The sequence below is a fragment of the Poecilia latipinna genome, unplaced genomic scaffold (assembly GCF_001443285.1).
Source record: "Poecilia latipinna isolate Pla-1442-1.1 unplaced genomic scaffold, P_latipinna-1.0 Scaffold499, whole genome shotgun sequence".
Taxonomy (NCBI): Eukaryota; Metazoa; Chordata; class Actinopteri; order Cyprinodontiformes; family Poeciliidae; genus Poecilia; species Poecilia latipinna.
The window spans coordinates 438250-455024 of NW_015113115.1; the positions used below are offsets into that span (position 1 = coordinate 438250).

Consider the following 16775-nt stretch of genomic DNA (forward strand, 5'->3'; position numbering starts at 1 on the left):
AGCCAGGAACGTTTTGTTTGGATTGTTGACTTAAGATGAAACTGACCAGCTGCTTGCAAACATTCATACTGAGCGAATAAAAAAAAAAAAAAAAAATCTGATTTTTGTTTGATTTTGTGTGAATTAATCACTCCATCGCTCCAAGCTCCATCCCTTTCTGCTCCGCCATTAGTCATCTTGCATGTCGAGCGTCGCGGTTCCTTCCCCTTGGATCAGCACTTCAAGTATCTAACAGGGCAACGACTTGTACTTTGTTTTGCCTCTATCAGCAGGAAACACCTGGTTGGTGGAAGCGCAGATGCATCTCTGCACCACGAGAGGTTTGGCAGCGACTCCGGGTTGTTCTGGTGACAGATTGAGAACAGCGTGATTGATTCATTCGATGCAACGCAAACAACGCTTGCTGCCTGTGGGGCTGGCCTCCAGAAAGCTGCTGTGTAAAACCAGGTGTGGGCACAGTTTACCAGCAGAGCCACTCAATATCTCAGGCAATTAGAAGCAAAGTGAGCTGAGAGGAAGCCAGCTAAGCAATTCTGCTGTAATGTCAGATGCCAAGATTAAGAGCTTTATTAACGGCTGCGGGGTTTAAAAAAAGTGGGTCAATGCAAGCTGAAGGAGCTCATTATAACCTCACCTATGTGTAATATGCAGCCGGGTGCACCTTTGGTTGCCGGTGATAATACAAAAGCTTTACTTTGATGGATAAGTCAAGGGTTGGGGTAGAAAACGGAAGCGATTAACATACGTTGATCTTCATGATCTCACGGATGGTGGCGTCAAACACTTCAGAGTTGTTGAAGTCGATGGTGATGACATGTGGCCTGCCGATGTACTCCTCTGCGTAGGGATGCTGGGAGGACACCTGGGAGAGAAATATATGGGGATATTTATAGATAAAAAAATAAAAAAAAGTCACAACTGCAGTTTAATTAAAGTTAAAACAAAGCGTTCTCAGTGGATCCCCAGATTTCAGTGTGTTTTAATTGCATTTTGTGTGATATCCCAAAACTGCAACGTGCAAGGAAAAAGTATACATGATAGCAAAAAAATATATCATTTTGTATTCATTTCCCATGTGTCAATAATTTTTCCAGTACTACAAATACAGCAAACATGTTTTTAGGGTCTAAAGAAGACTGATTTTTTTTCTGTTTACTTCATGCAAAATAGCTTAATTTCAGTCGAACTTTACGGCTGGCGTCAATAAACCTCAATTTCAAAGTCTTGCTAAAGTTTTTTTCTAGCATAATACTGGACTTTGACTTGTCCAGTCTAACACATAAGTATTCTTTGAAGTCCCTGTCTACTGTATGTACCTTTTATTGTCCTGTTTTAACAAACTGAACGTCATCTAACAAGTTTCTTTCCAGGATTGCAATGCATTTAGCTTCATATACCTTCCCATCAAGTCTGAACATTATTCCTGCCTCTGCAGTCTCCCCACAGCATGATACTGCCACCACCATGTTTTCGGGGAATTGAGGTTCAGTTAGTTTTCCGTCACACATGCATGTTCTTTTCTTTCAACAATATTTTGTTTTCTTGCCACTTTTGTGAGACAGATTTGTGGAAATGCATGATTAATAGTTGTACTGTCTATGTTATTAATTAAGTGAGTTTTCAAGCAATTAGAAACCATCAGACTAAAAGGAGATGAAATACAAAAACAAATCTCTCAGAATGGTATACAGACGAATTTTTAGGACCGTTCTTTCCCTTTCCAATTGCCTTCTATTTTCACATAAATTCCCAGCAGAGCAAATTGAGTTTTGAGGTTGTAACCTCATGAAATGTGAAGTGGACCAAGGGGTATAAATATTTTTCCATATGTAAATAAACGGGCGTGTTAAGTAAGTGCACCATCTTTCCGTTACCATGTTACTCATGTATCAGGATTTCCCTTTTGGCAGTTTGCTACTCTGGAGCACGACTGACAATAAACAGTAATTACTATAGAAAAAAAAAAAAAACTGCTGCCCATTAGCCTGGAAAAGGGATTTGTAAGACTTTTTTTTTTTTTTAAATTAATCTGGAGTTCAGTGAGTGGAAAAAACACTCAAGTCAGCTGCAAAAGTTCCTCACACTGAATATCCCACCAAGTTTCCCTCCAAGGTCAGACTGTGTGAAGCCAAACAAAATTGCAAAAGACTAATGTCCGTGGGTGAGACCAGGATTTTTTATCCCTTTATTTTTTTTAAACAGAGATACATGTGGGAGTTTCAATCAAATGTGCCCCTGTAAAATCTGACAGGGGATTTCCATTCAACTCAGCCATTTGAATGTATTGCACATTTTTTTTCCTTTTTTTTTTAATTTTTTTTTTTTTTTTTTTTTTTTTACAAATTCAAACAACTACTGATATAAACAAAACCAGCAGCAAGACCTAAATTGTTCATGGCAGATGCACATATTGTTGCATAGTGTATGAGCACTCATTGCTCTGCACATAATTATTGTACATGGTGTTTGATACTGAAAATCATCCGTCATAGTTACAATATGAGAACAAGCTCACCAGTTTACAGGAAATAAAGCTCATAGAAAATAAGTCAGCCTAAATCTGGGTGAGCTTAAATTATGGATACCTTCCCTCGCAAAATATGTTAATTTGGTGATATACAAGTATATAAAAAAAAATGTTTTCTGTAGAAGGGACATCACATTTATATTTAAAAGATGGGTAGTAACAGTACACTAAATAAAGTAGGACAAAGAATAAAATAAAAGAAGAATGTGGGGATATGTAGTGTATTTACAATTGCATGGCAGCAATTTCTATCACTCAAATTCAGCGCAGTGCATCTTCCAAGATGACTATGTGACCTAGCTGCATACAAATTGTGATGCAAATTGTACAGGCTACAAAGGCTGCAGTTCATAAGGTTGTCTTTTGGTGCAGCTGAAGAAGAGGCGTAGATAGTTGGAGGATGGGGAGACAGGAGGAGCTGGAAGAACTGTCAAGGAAGCGCAAGAGGAGAAAGAAGAAATGATATCCTTGACGTGAATAAAGTAACCCGCACTCGCACAGATCTCTTTGCACTTAGGCTTTGCGCTGGCAGAGTATTACTTTTTAAACCTAAAAAAAAAAAAAAAGTTATTAGCTAAAGTGCGAACCGGAGATATACATTTTTGATAAAAGATTATAATCCATAGCGGCTTTTTTTTTTTCTTATTTACTTCATATTGAATAGTAAGCCGTTGTTAAGGCAAAGATGAGTTAGCAAAGAAGGTCAATGTGACATTTTATATCGCACAATTCTTGCAGCGGGCTGTGCCTTTATGATGAAAAACGATGTGATTTAAGTGATGGGGGGGCTTGTGCCCCAGAAGGGCTCTATTTCTAGCAATGCTCCCACCCCAGAGCGACATCTCAGAGTCTACGGGCCCCAGTTAGCATGATAAATGTTAAAGTTCATGACAGTTTAATTAGAAAAGAAAGAGACTGAACAAGTACGGCTTGCTTCGGAGGGCTGTCAGGAGGGATGAGTTTCTCCTTCCTATAAAAGAATGTGGCAACATGTGGCAACAAAGCGAGATCTTAATGAACCACCAATAAAATCTTGTAGAGTGATTTCCTTTGGACAGATGACACCAAAATGCAGATGTGTGTGTGTGTGTGTGTTTTTATGCACAACCCAATTTTGCTGAAGACCAAAAACAGCCCCTCAACTCATGTAATCCTTCACATGTGGTGGTGGAGAATCAATGATTTGGGTTTGTTCATTACAGTTTAGTTCAAGTCAGTAATGCCTTATTAGGCCCTAAGAAAAAATATATGTTATAACTTATGTGTCTAAAGAGGTTCTCCTATAGTGGGCTGTTTTGCAGTGACTGATTAAACATCAGCTTGTAGATATTTGATTGTTAGATTACTGCGCTGTAAAAAAGAACGCGCAGAGTTTATATCATGGATTGTAATTTATTAGGCTTCTTCCTAATCACAATCAGCTCCAGAGACTCCAAAGCCAAACCCAGAACACAACTGGCTCTGACACCGAGACCTTCTTGCAGCAGAAGAGATTTCACTGTTTAACTGAGAAATTATAGAACATGATCCTCAAAGCGTTTCCCGTTTTTTTCCCAGATGACAGATTTGAGAGAGCAGGTGTACAACAGTATCCTCAACTCCAGCTTTAGCACACATTACCACAACAACAGCTAATGATAGATGAATGAATGGGCTCCTTTGGGTTCTGTGACAAGACAGGTCTTCAAAGGCACCGGTACATTTTATTCTAGTTGGAGATCTGATGTAGATTCTACATAGTCTGTAAAGTGTTGACTTGCACCGGAGCTGAAGTGTGTTCAACTGACCGCTGGAGACAGATGAGAGAGGTAGGCAAGGGGGCACAGGCATTTCATGACTGAAGACAACATCGAGTGGAACAAAAATACACGACTGAGATGGAGGAGAAAATAATTGAGGTGTGACGGCTGTGGCTCAAGGGACATTGAGAGGCTAGGTTAGGTGCATGAGAAGAGGATTCTGAACTTCCTCTTTCATCCTCTTTTTCTTCCTCCTTGAGCACGCATCTGTAATAAGGTTCTGCTCCTCTTGTTCGTTTTTGCGGGTCGATGGAGATCCAGGTATTGCCGTTTGAAGGAACATCTCACTGCATTGGTGTCAAGTGGCATTTACCCAGAGTTCATCCCTGCCTGTGACCAGGACACATCCCCACATACTTTCTTTAGCTTCCTGTGATCATCTCCTCCTTTTTCCCCACTGAACAATGGGTTTAAACACAGATCAAATAAAGACAAAACTCTGATCTCCCTTGCTTAGAGCAGGTCATGCAGAGGGGCCGAATGAATCCCTGACATTTACGAAACGGATTCAATATTTTAGCTACTGCTGCCAAAGTAAAACGGACAGAGATCTGGTTCCAACCTTCAAACACGAAATGAAGAAATGGAACCTATGGGCCTATAAATCTGAACCAGCTGAAGATGGATTGTAGATTAGCATGTCTTTGATTACATAATCCCAGTGCTATTACACCACCTTTAATTTTTGGGGGTCCTTTTGAAATCTGTGTGCATCTCCATCATCTTGAAAGCCAAGCAGAAAGCTGCTGGAATCAGGAATATAACATGTCGGTAAACAAAACCTGTTAAGACGCTGCAAGATGGTCCAGTCGATATGATACATGATGGTTTTGGCAGAATCTACAGAGAGGAGAATGCATAAACAAACGCTCACTAAATTTTTTTGAACTGAAGAAACGTTGCGTGTAAAATCCTGGAGCGACAAACAAAAAGGTCACTTAGTTTTTTTTCTGTTACTTGAGTTTTTCTGTAGTGTGACTTGTAATGTGTCAGAATATTGTTCACTGACTGAAATGAGAAGGATGAATGAAGCTAACATCAAAGCCGGGAAATCATTTTTTCTTTATCATGCCTTGATGTGTAAAACTTTGGAATTGAAAGAGGCTGAGTTTACTTTTTTATCGCTGCAGTAGCGTGAATACAACATGCACCTACCTTTCTGGAGGTAGGCTTGCCTCTGAAGAACTCGTGATTGAGAGAGCTGTGAGGTGGACTAAACTTGGGTTGCAGAAAAATGCAGCCATTGGCTATCGCCTCTAAAGGAGCGGGCCCTTCATATGGGAAGCCGAACCCGATGAATAGCTTGCAAGGAAAGCGACAAACAAAAGATTCCCTGTGAGTACATCAGGCTGCTCACATCCAGGCGATTTGTTAAAGCGAGTCCACACAAGCAAGGCAAGACATTTTGAGGAATAAACTGAGCTGATGCAACCATTAGTAGTTCGCCTCACCTTTGCCTTTCTCAGGAGCTGCTGCAGCTCCTGCTGAGGCAGCAGGCCATGATTCTTGACAAAGGCAGGAACCTCTGGGGGGCGCTGTGTCTCATAGTACACTGTGCCATGGATCTCCATGTAGCGATGCAGGATTGTCAGGAAATTTTCCTTACCCTCAAATATAGAGAATAAAGAGATCGACTCTGTCAGTTACTGCTATTTTAGCATAATTAGCTATTTTCTCAGTATTGCTTTAGCTTTAAAAAGTCCAAAGACAGATTTTTATTCATTTAGGAAGAGTTTTTTTTTTCTTTCCAACAAAATTTTACTGACTCTGGTGAAACTTTGAATTTGTAGGGAGCCTTGTTGCAACTCAATGCATCTAATACCAAACTTTGCATTACATAGCTTTATGTTGGTCCCATTTGGCAATAAAAAAAAAAGTCAAAAACATTAATGCATTTTTGAAGCTTCTTTTTCTTTAAAAAAATAAAAATAAAAACAGAAACTGCAGATATTAATTCTTTTGTACAGTACTTTGTAGTGGGTAAATCGTAGCAGTGTTTTATTTAAGGTCCCCGTCAAAGACATTGAACTTAACTTTCATCCATAAAGCCTTTAATAAACCAAATGTTTAATTAACATAAGACTTTACTTTAACAAAGACATAAGTACATTCTCATAACGTCGGCCATATTGGTTAATTTCAAAGATTATTACGAGGACAAGAGTCAGATCTAATCATCTGTTCAAACATCGTGGTGTTGGTGACTAACTCAGTGTTTGTGGAGTTTGACAAAAATGATTTAGTTTTTTTTTTAGCAATGTTTACGCCTTGTGTTATAATGTGGGTGAGCTTAGTTGAACCATTTTACTGGAAAAACATGTTTTTGTTGAAATGCTGCAAATTATTTAGTAAGCTTTGTCTCCGAGGTTTGAATCATTTATGCAGGCAACTGAAGTATTTCCACATTTTTATGCACAAGGAGAGCATAATAACCAAGATACGGTTTATTTTCTTGCTCTATTTCCTTTTCCTAAGAAGCATGTGCACAGTCACCATGGGCACGGATCTCACATTAATTATGGAGTTTTGTTGATGCATTTGAATTGTTCTTTTCCCAGTGAGTGATAATCATGCAACTAACAACTGCAATTATTAAAAAAAAAAAAACAAAAACAATAATTGGCTACACAAGTCTGAATTCGTGACAGATACTCAATAAGAAGAATTCAGCCGCTCTGCTTTAAAGCCTCCCATTTAATCTCAAGTCAACAGACAATTGAGACACAATTGAGTATTCCAGCATGATAATGATCCCAAACACACATCGCAACTGGTTTTGGAAGAGACTAAGCAGTTTAACATCGAACGTTCGGAATGGCCACAACGAACCCTATTAAAAACAAGTGAATTAAGCTTAAAGGCTCGATCCATGCCAACCTGTTTAAAAAGATTTACTGTTCCTGGAAAGAAGAAGTGGATTAAAAAAAAGCCCTGATTATACCAAACTCTTACCCATTTTTCTCAGCTTCATGAGGTGAGACATTTATCCAAATACACATATTTGTATGAGTGATTTTTTTTCCCCATCATTGTGAAATAATAATAATAAAAAAATCACAATATATGCTCAATGGAATATGCCCAATTCTTGCTTTTTTGCAGTTACTGAATATATGATAATATCACCATAAAGAAGAAAAAGTAAAAGCCTAAAATGAATATGACATCTATGCCCACCATCAACAAATGACCAGAATGAGAATCTTGTTTACAAACTTTGACTTACATTTATAGTGATGAATATTTAAGGTTTTTTTTTTTCCTGACATATCTGTAAGTTACACACTTTCAGCATTTGGAGGATCAATAACCAAGCAGCAGTACTTACTTGAAGCTACGCAGGTCCATCAATGATGCATCCAGCATGGCGCACGGAGAGAAATACAAATTGAAAACAGGAAAAAAAAAAAGAGAGAAATGAACAACAACCAAAAAAAAAGGGAAATTAAGAGAAAAAAAATGAAATATTCAGCACTCATACTTGTGTAGTCACCAACAAACCACAGATCTCTAACGTGGCCCTAAAAACTGAGGTGGAGCAAGGCAATCTCTCAGAGGGAAGAGTTTCTTTAACACTGCAAGCCCTCATATTCACCAGTGTTACACCGCTGCTCAAACTGCTCTGAGGTAGAAGGAAGTCTTTGGCAGTGTAGGAGCAAAGCTGCAGCCGGTTTCAAGCAAAAAAAAAAAAAAAAAAGAAACCAACCCCGAGGGAGGCAGCAGCGCACTTCGAAGATACAGCAAGTGAGAGAAACCCTGGCAGGAGCTTGGAGCGAAAGTTTACTCTGAACAAGTGCAAGTGTTCTTCTAGCATCACACTTCAGATGATTCTTGGAGGAGGAACATGCTTGCAGCGGATGCAGGGAATGTAAAATCTTGTGGGTGTTTCACAGCTACATGAATCAAATCCTGCAGACAGTATTTATCACAAACAAGGCACCTATCAGAGCTACTATCACCACGGGAAACACACGGTCTATTGGAAAATTCGCTTCCTTTTCCGCATCATCACATTTTACAACCATTAACCTTTAATCTAACGGAGTAGAACGCGACTGTGAAGCAAGGAAAACGATATGTGGTTGCAAATATTTTTAAAACTCTGAACCTCGTGCTGTGCATTTGTATTTAACACCCTACAAGTCAATGCTTTTACTACGATTATAGCAGCAGGTCTTCTGGTTTCACCTCTAGCTTTGCTCATCTGACCAGAGCACCTTCTTCCAGGCTGCGTCTGATAAATGCAACCCAGTCTGTGAGTTTCCCCTGGAAGCAATTGCAAAAGAGTTTATTTTGGGTATTCAGATTTAAGGGGTATGAATCCAAATGCACACCACACTTTCCAGATTTCCATTACTAAGCAAAACTGAGAACCTTGTTGCTCAACGTTTTGTTGCTAAAAGTGGAGCAACTAAAAGTGCGACTTTAACCTGACAAAAGGTCAACCAGGTCAAACTTGTGCTCTCACTGCAAGCACTGCTTGCTAAAAACGTCGGCGTCGCGCTTACCTTCCACATGCTAGCGTCTTTGCCGTACACGACGGCCATGTTGTTGACTTTGTTCCTCTGAATAAGCATCCTCTCGGTCTCATTCAGCTCCTCTGCCACAAACCCCATAAAAGAGTTGTCTGGCGTGTGGGCTGCCAAGGACAAACACAGTAATTGCCAATATATGGCTCCAAACCCATTTTATGTCTCCGCAAATACAGATGTTCTCATAATTTAGCATGAAATAAAAAGACACAGCACCAAGGTTTCATAGAGCAGGAGGTCATTATGCCTTTTGATTGGTTTTATTGAATAATACTCCAGGATCGAAAGCGGAGGAGCACAACGGTTGTTTACTTGCAGGCGTCCAGGAGGCGTTTTATGTCTTCGTGTTCTGAAATTCAGCAGATCGAGGCTTCAATCTGTCACAGATTTTAGGCTTCAGACAAGTAAACAACCCTAAAATTAGAGCAAACAGCAAAGAAGTCAAACTGAAATTTCTCTGACAATCTCGCCGATAACTATAATTTGGAAACGGGGTTGCAGCTTGTGGCCCCCGGATTAATTGGAGACCACCTGAAGTTTTGTATCTCAGAAGTTTCACTGAATCTAACATGAGTGTGTGTGAGTGTGTGTGTGTTTGGTGTTGTTCCTGTGCGATTGCGGCCAGAAGAAGCTCGCTAGGCATCTGTGCAGGCCCAGCTGTTCTGAGTGAACTCTCTGCCTGGTGGTCCAAAGCTTGAACTGTGACGGCCTGAGGCGGTTTACACTCGCACAATCTGCTCTGCACACGGCAACACAGACATCTGTTCACTTCTGCTCATCTGAACAACTTTTTTTGATTTATGATCTTCAGTAAAAAAAACAACAAAAAAACAATTGGAGCAGAATCTTTCCCATCAACCGATAGGAGAGATTCTGCATATCTGCAACAGATGAAATTAGCTTGAACATACGGAACATGGTCATGTACTGCTGGCCGTGGAGGTTCCAGTAGCCCCAGTTGGTCCTGTAGCCGTGAAGAGTGGCGTACTCCTCGTGGTTGTAAGCGGGCTCTGTGCCGAAGGTGTCAATCACTCGGATGTGGCATCTGAGATTTAAGAAAGAAAGAATTGGTTCCACAAATGAGTCGCTGAAAGGTAATATTCCTCAAAAGGGGTCAAATTCATTAGAAATCTGCACTGTTCCTCTCAACACAGCAGCACAAACTGTGGTTATTTTTCAAAAAAAGCAGAACTTTGGATAATCCGTAAGGTTTGTGTAGACCCATTAACTCTCTAATGAAGAAGGTTAAAATCAACAGGTCGTCTAATCTGTGAAGAAGCCAGGCTGGTTTTCCACCTAACCTCGAGCCGAAGTTTACTACAAGCAGTGGAGAATTTTGTAGCTGCAGTTAATGTAAAATTTAAGTACTTGCTGTTATTTTAATGGCAGCAGCATCATTTGATGCAGGCGGTGGGAAATGGAGGACACGCTTTCTCACACACTCGGTGTTCTCCATTATTCTTCCTGAAATTATTTGACCATTTTTGTGTATTTTAGCTTGTTTTTTTCTTTTCAGAAAAAGCTCCACCAGCAAAAACTGAAGTCCACAGTAGAAGTAAAACACGCGCATGTCGTTTCAATATTTCAAAAGAATAAAAACTGTTGCAGATGTTATTCTTGAAACGACATTTCAGTGACTGAGACGTTGTTTCTCCTTGAGAATGAAGGAAAACAAAAATCTCTGACGAGAAGAATTGGCTAACGTTTACATGTGTGGATTTGCAGAGGACAATATATAACCAAGTTAATTGAAGCGTTTATTTCGGATGGAAGCCATCCTTCCACCAAATCTGAACCAGAAATCTATATTTTCGGCATGTTGTATTGGAATTAGCAGTTCATCTTTGTAACCATAAAAACTAACAGATTACACAAACTTTTTTTTGCAGCTCTAATTCATTGCTTGCAGGAGACACAGTGCAGATGAGCTGTGGAATAAATAGCAGCTTGTGCACAAACGCAACAAGAGGGAGAAATACAGCAGATGTAAAAAAGGAAGGAGGAGAAAAGAGGCTGGGTTACAAATCCAAGACAATGATGCATTTTTTGAACAGCTTCACGGCGTAAATTTAGCACAAGGAGTGAGGAAATGTTTGTGTGGCCCATTATTTCTCCGCTGCTTGACAATAAGTCTTAAACCTGTTGAAAGTATTTTTATTTCCCTCTCTCTTTCAAAATGAGGATCACATTTGCAAGAAAAAAAACTAGTGGATTGTGTCTATGAATAATTTGCCATTGGCCTCTCTGAGCATAGAGCTTGCTCCCTGAGAGTGGCTGTATGTGGTTCCTACAGGTTGCAGAACCTCTTCTCCACCTTTCCGACGACAACAAGCCATTTTTTTATTTTTATTTTTTCCCCAGTAAAAGAAGGTGCTGCGTAACACAGCGAGAAAAGCAGCTCGGCGATGGTTGAGAGGATTTCGATCCACAAATGTGTTTTCCTTACAAACGTAGGACAATTTAAGGAGAAATATGTATGCACGAGATTCAATGCCACAAAGAATTGCTTGAACAATTAAGTACTTCAGACAAATTGTAAACTTATTTCAATATATTTAGGTAGTTGGCTATGAAGATGCATTGATTTTAACCTGGCTGAACTGGAGTTACAAGTTCTTGTTAAATATGAACCGGAACAACACTTCTCTCAGTTATTGCTTTTGTGTTTCTGTGGCGTTTCTCAGGTCAGTGCAAATGTAACGGCGATGTAACAGATCAGTGTTGTGCCGATACGTTTTTGAGCAAAATTATTTTAATACTGGATAAATAAGCAAACGAGCTTCCATCCGTTTTTCCTTCATTTCTGCAGTGAGATATGCTTAAGAATATTCTAATAAGTAATGAATCTGACTGCTACTTAGTGGGCATCCATAAATGTAATTAACTTTCTGTGCTGTGGTAAATAAAATAAGTATTAATTTGTCTGTGCCACATTCTCCAACGCAGTTGCAGCTTGGGTCATTGTCTTCGCTCAGTGATCCAAATATCTGCACGTTGTCTGGTTTCAACAGTCCCCTGAATATAGATGTTTCCTTAGCTTTGATACTTCTACCTAAAAATACATCGCTCAAGCTACTGGAGACCAAAATTAAGTTGATTGACAAGCAAGTGAGACAGTTTCTTTAAAGAGCATGCAGAAAAGCAGAGAAAATAAAGTGGACTGACTTGTGCTTCCTGAGAGAAAGACCCATGTGCTGCTTCATTTGCTGCAGTCCGTGATAGTCTGTGTAGATGAGGTCAAAGGGTAAAGGTCCTGTGAGGGGGCAGCTTCCTCTTCCAGGTGGGACCCCCAGAAACCTGTACAGAGGTCAGATGTGTTGTAAATGTCACAAAGTTAAACAATGCATGGCCTTTTGGAGAATATCCGCTTTTTGACGCCGAAGCTTTAATCTGCCGAAAACGGGTTTTAGCTTGCATCTTCAGTAAAAAGAAAGTGTTGAAAAATATGTTTATTAAAGTAATCTATTCCACGCTCCCGGTTTTTTTTAATGCAACTTTTCACATTTGCACACAAAATGTATGGACTAAGTAAACCTCGCACTCATGTTTTCTGAGTGAAGTTTGCACGATCAAAGGAACAACAGCTTTCCAGAATAGTTTTTGCAGAATCTGCTAAATGTTGGCTTTAGATGTGGCAAGATTGCTCTTCTTCTGGTCCATGCCAATTAGCCTTTATATGCAAATGTATGTACATATTTGCATAAGTCTGCTATATCACACAGCTTAACACATCCCATTCCTGTTTTCTAAAAGAAACTTCAAACAGTCAAACAAAAGGTTTTGATTTTCTTTTAAACGGCAACACTAGTGAATAGAAATATGCTTGCATTGCAACAGAGAGCATTTGGGAGAGCAGAAAACCAGAGGTAAGACTGATGATGTACAGTAAAAAGGATACATCAGAAAATATTCAGTTATTTCTCTGGAAAAGAAAGCTACTCGATTGTAGCTAAGCAATAATTAATCTCATCTTGATCATTCAGGAAACAAAAGGAGAACAATGAACAAGACTATTTTTTTCCAGAAATGTTGGGACACCACACAGTCTGACAGTCATGCTCATTTTATTTAAATTGACTTCATTAAGAGTTGAAGCATAACGCATCCGGGTGTTTACCTTTTGAGATTATGTTTGTTAAGCGACAGAAGGGAATGAATCCGAGTGTCTGAGCTGCTCAGGTCTGATAAGAAAACCTGGAGTTCCAGTTCAAACAAAGACATATTTTATAAAAAAATGAATAAATTTTAAAAAAGTGTTCTAGCTGCTTTACTGTGAAAAAAAAAAAAATGAATGCGTTTTACAGAAAAATATGGCAAACAAGTCAAAATTGACTAAAAATGCTTTAAAGAGTGAGCCAAACCTAAAATAAAACTCATATGGTTTACATGTTGGTTTCCTCCTGGGAACAAAGTGCTTTTCCAAATCTGCTTTTATTGAATTAAAAGGCAGCAGCGCAAGTGAAACATGCATTTCTATTAGAACTACTTCTGTGCATATTGTAAGGCTCTGAAGGACTTAAAAATGGGAAAACTCCACAGGGAGACGAGAGAAGACCCTGAAACGCATTAATGTGCGCCATCACAGAAATTTAATAACCGATACAGACAGCATATCCTCTCCCTATCAAGTGCCATCTGATTTGCATAATGACTGTTCCTCAGAGCTCCAAGCATCGCACGTCCAACAACGCACAGACTGCTGGACTTCCCGTCATTGTTCAGCTCAATATCACGTATCGAACCGCACGTAAAACTCAACAAATGCTTTTGCAGACCTGTGAGTGGCGAAAACACAGAAGAGGACGAGGAGAGGAAATGCTGCACGCCGACACGCACGCATGGCCAGGCTGGCTGTTTTGCGACAGAAACACAGCGAGGGAGTCTTTAACTAGGACGCTCGGTGCCAGTCAGAAGGCTGCATGCACTCGTCATCAGCATGGATGTTGTCCGTTTGTTTTTTTTTATTTATTTAAACTGTTCTTTTGCAAAGACAAAACACATCTGTTAGAATTCTAAAAAAAGAAGAAAAAAAAAAAAGCAAATAAGTGAATTGAGGGCATACGTTTAAATTTGTTGAGGATTTTTTGCTGGGGTTAGCTTAAGAAGGTTTACTGGAACAGAGACAACTTTTAAGGATTTCCAAAAATTTCCATTAGGGTCGGTGTTGTTGAGTAACTTAAAATTATCCTCCTTCTGTAAAGTGCAAGAGCAGCCTCTCTGTGTGTTTGGGATCATTTTCTTTTCCTTTGGAACATCCACACGGATTTGGGCTTCAGTCATCTGACCCAAATGAAAGAAAAGAGGTTATAATGAACAACCCAGAAACTACCGTGACTTAAGCCCATCATAAAACCTAAAACGGAGGACGCATCGTCGCCGTTTACCGTAAAACAAATTTAAGAGCGCCTTCAAAAAAGATTTTCAAGCAAAGAAAAAGCTTTGGTTGATACCAATCAGGCCTAATGAGGTTACAAAACCTCTTTAAATAAAAACCACAGTCAGACCAAAGAGTGCACGATGTGCAATAATCAGTAAGTGTAAAAGAAACCCAGAATACATTTTAAGCACCTAAAGGCCTCTCTGTATAGTCTAATAAATATTCATGACTCCTCCAACACTGAACGTCAATGTTGCAGAGATCAGAACTGCGAGGAGAAAGCCTCCGCTCTGCCAGAAGGCAGATACAGTTTACTGAAGCAAAAGTCACAACAGTGCAGTGAAGTGCGTTTTCCGCATAAGTTAAGGTAAATTCCATCTAATTCTCATAGCTTTACTTATTCTGATGTAAAATCTGTGGAGTTTTTTCCTGTTAATGATTATGGTTCTTTGTAACTAGAACAGATTATAGGTGAAATAAATGTCTTTGTTATTTATTAATGCCTTTAAAATCTTCAAAACTAGAGAATTTGGCTTGATTTAACTTAAAAAAAAGAGAAATAAAGGTGTGTTTGTCTTTTTTTATTCAGTGTACATAAACATTTGACTGTATGTAAATATTTTAATAATCACACAATGTAACCCACTGAATGAAAATATGGTGTCATTTTCCCTGTTTTTAAAACTGGCCTAGGTTTAACTTTGAAAATGAGTTTTACATTCTGATATATAAAACACCACTATGTTGTAATCTAACAGATGAAGTTGGGATTAATCAACCCAATCATTGCTTTTGCATCCAAAAATGCTACTTTCATAATTCAACTCACAGAAAAGTTAAAGAAAACATTGAAAGTATCCAGATGAAAGCAGTGGGGAAGTGAAGTACTCCATCAATACTGTGCAAGACCAATGCTGAACATCGATTCGATGACTTTAGAAAGTTTTTGTCCAACTCCCTTTGTTTGCATTTTTGTAGTTGGGAGACAGATTTATGACCTTTTTACTCTTCAGAAATCTGGCTCAAAAACAACCCAACACATTGATATAAACACCTGCAAACCAAGAGGCTATCGATCCGTTCTTGGACGGTAAACGCATCCAGTCAGCACTGTGGCCGTCTGGAAACTGACATGTCAGTCAGTTCTCTTGCAGGAGGTGGGATAATGAGCAAAGCATGAGCCAACCGCGGCTTAGGCAGTGGTTTTACCTGTCGAAGGATATGCACCCGAGGTAAATCAGAGCTTACACAAACAGAAAAGCTCTTAGACCGAGTCGTGCGTTTTCTTCTTTCTGACAGAATCTGTGACTCAATAAGCCTTTAATCTAAACAAGTCCAGAAGAACATAAACTTCTAAGTTTGTATGACATTTAGTTTTTTTTTTTTTTTGGAGTGTGGGATTGTGAATATTCACCAGCTGGTAATTAAAGTTGAATCGGTTTTGTGAAAGGAATAATAGAAAATGGAGGCAGTGGTGCTTAAGAATACGACACCGATGCACTAAAGTGTGATAATCGTGTGATAGTTTTGGGCTGCATGGATAAAATGTTTGGGAGATATTATGTTATGAAGGTGTGTTGGGCTGACAATTTTGAAAGCTGTCATTAAAAACTCTTTGAAAACTGATGTTGGTTATGAAAACAAGCAGTGTCTTCAAAAGCTCCTTAATTAAGGATTTAGTTCACACAAACCGCAGGTATGTATTCAACTTCCTGTCGCTTAGTGGGCAATATTCATGCGCAACACACCAGAGTTGGAGTATTGAATCAAGCCGTGTGCTTGCTTTAATGGCTTCACGCCGACGTGAATTTGAGCACATGTATTACAGTGACTCCGAGGAGAACTTGGCCCTCCACTTCACAGATCCACTAAAGCCGCCGCCGCCGCCGTTCTGGGGTTAATTGGATATATGCAAATTTGGAGAAACGAGAGAGGGGGAGGAGGATTAAAACGAATTAAGGATGCAGGAGTCCGCTCATGCACACGTACAGTACAGATGCACCAAAAGGCAACAACAACAACAAAATCTATGAAATATTCACCAGGCAAAACGCATCAGATTAAAGGATAAGAATGGGCTTATTCTTTTTATCTTTTTATTATTGCCGACAAATCCTGTAAAAAGCCCAAAATTGCTAATGGATGTATCACTAAGTACTGAAATGTAAAGTTTGGTGGAGATCGCTTTCCATGCAGCTTTAACAAAAAAGCACCGGTAATCATGAAACAGATTTAATCATCAATATGTCAATAAAAGTACTTAGAAATATTGCATATATCTACTTTACATATGTAAAACTAAAATGAAGAAACATTAACTAGTACAATGAATCAGCTGTTTCCAACTCGAAGCGACTCCAATTCCCTGCAGATGGACTGAAATCTTATTTCCAACATAAATGATCAACAAGCAGATCCAGGATCCTCAATCAAAGGTCAAGAAAAAGTAAAATTATATATATATATATATATATATATATATATATATATATATATATATATATATATATATATATATATACACACACAACAAAAAAAAA

General features: G+C 39.0%; 1 protein-coding gene across 1 annotated transcript in view; it reads right to left on the bottom strand.

The window, feature by feature from the left end:
- LOC106952195 (alpha-1,6-mannosylglycoprotein 6-beta-N-acetylglucosaminyltransferase B-like) overlaps positions 1 to 16775 on the bottom strand; it is a 52074-nt gene that overhangs the window by 9509 nt on the left and 25790 nt on the right. Inside the window, exons 4-10 of the mRNA XM_015040174.1 lie at positions 12024 to 12155; positions 9770 to 9903; positions 8835 to 8965; positions 7655 to 7660; positions 5778 to 5933; positions 5482 to 5628; positions 746 to 862 (exon numbers count right to left, since the gene is read on the bottom strand). Of these exons, the coding sequence (XP_014895660.1) occupies positions 746 to 862; positions 5482 to 5628; positions 5778 to 5933; positions 7655 to 7660; positions 8835 to 8965; positions 9770 to 9903; positions 12024 to 12155 (823 nt within the window). The remainder of the gene's footprint in view (positions 1 to 745; positions 863 to 5481; positions 5629 to 5777; positions 5934 to 7654; positions 7661 to 8834; positions 8966 to 9769; positions 9904 to 12023; positions 12156 to 16775) is intronic.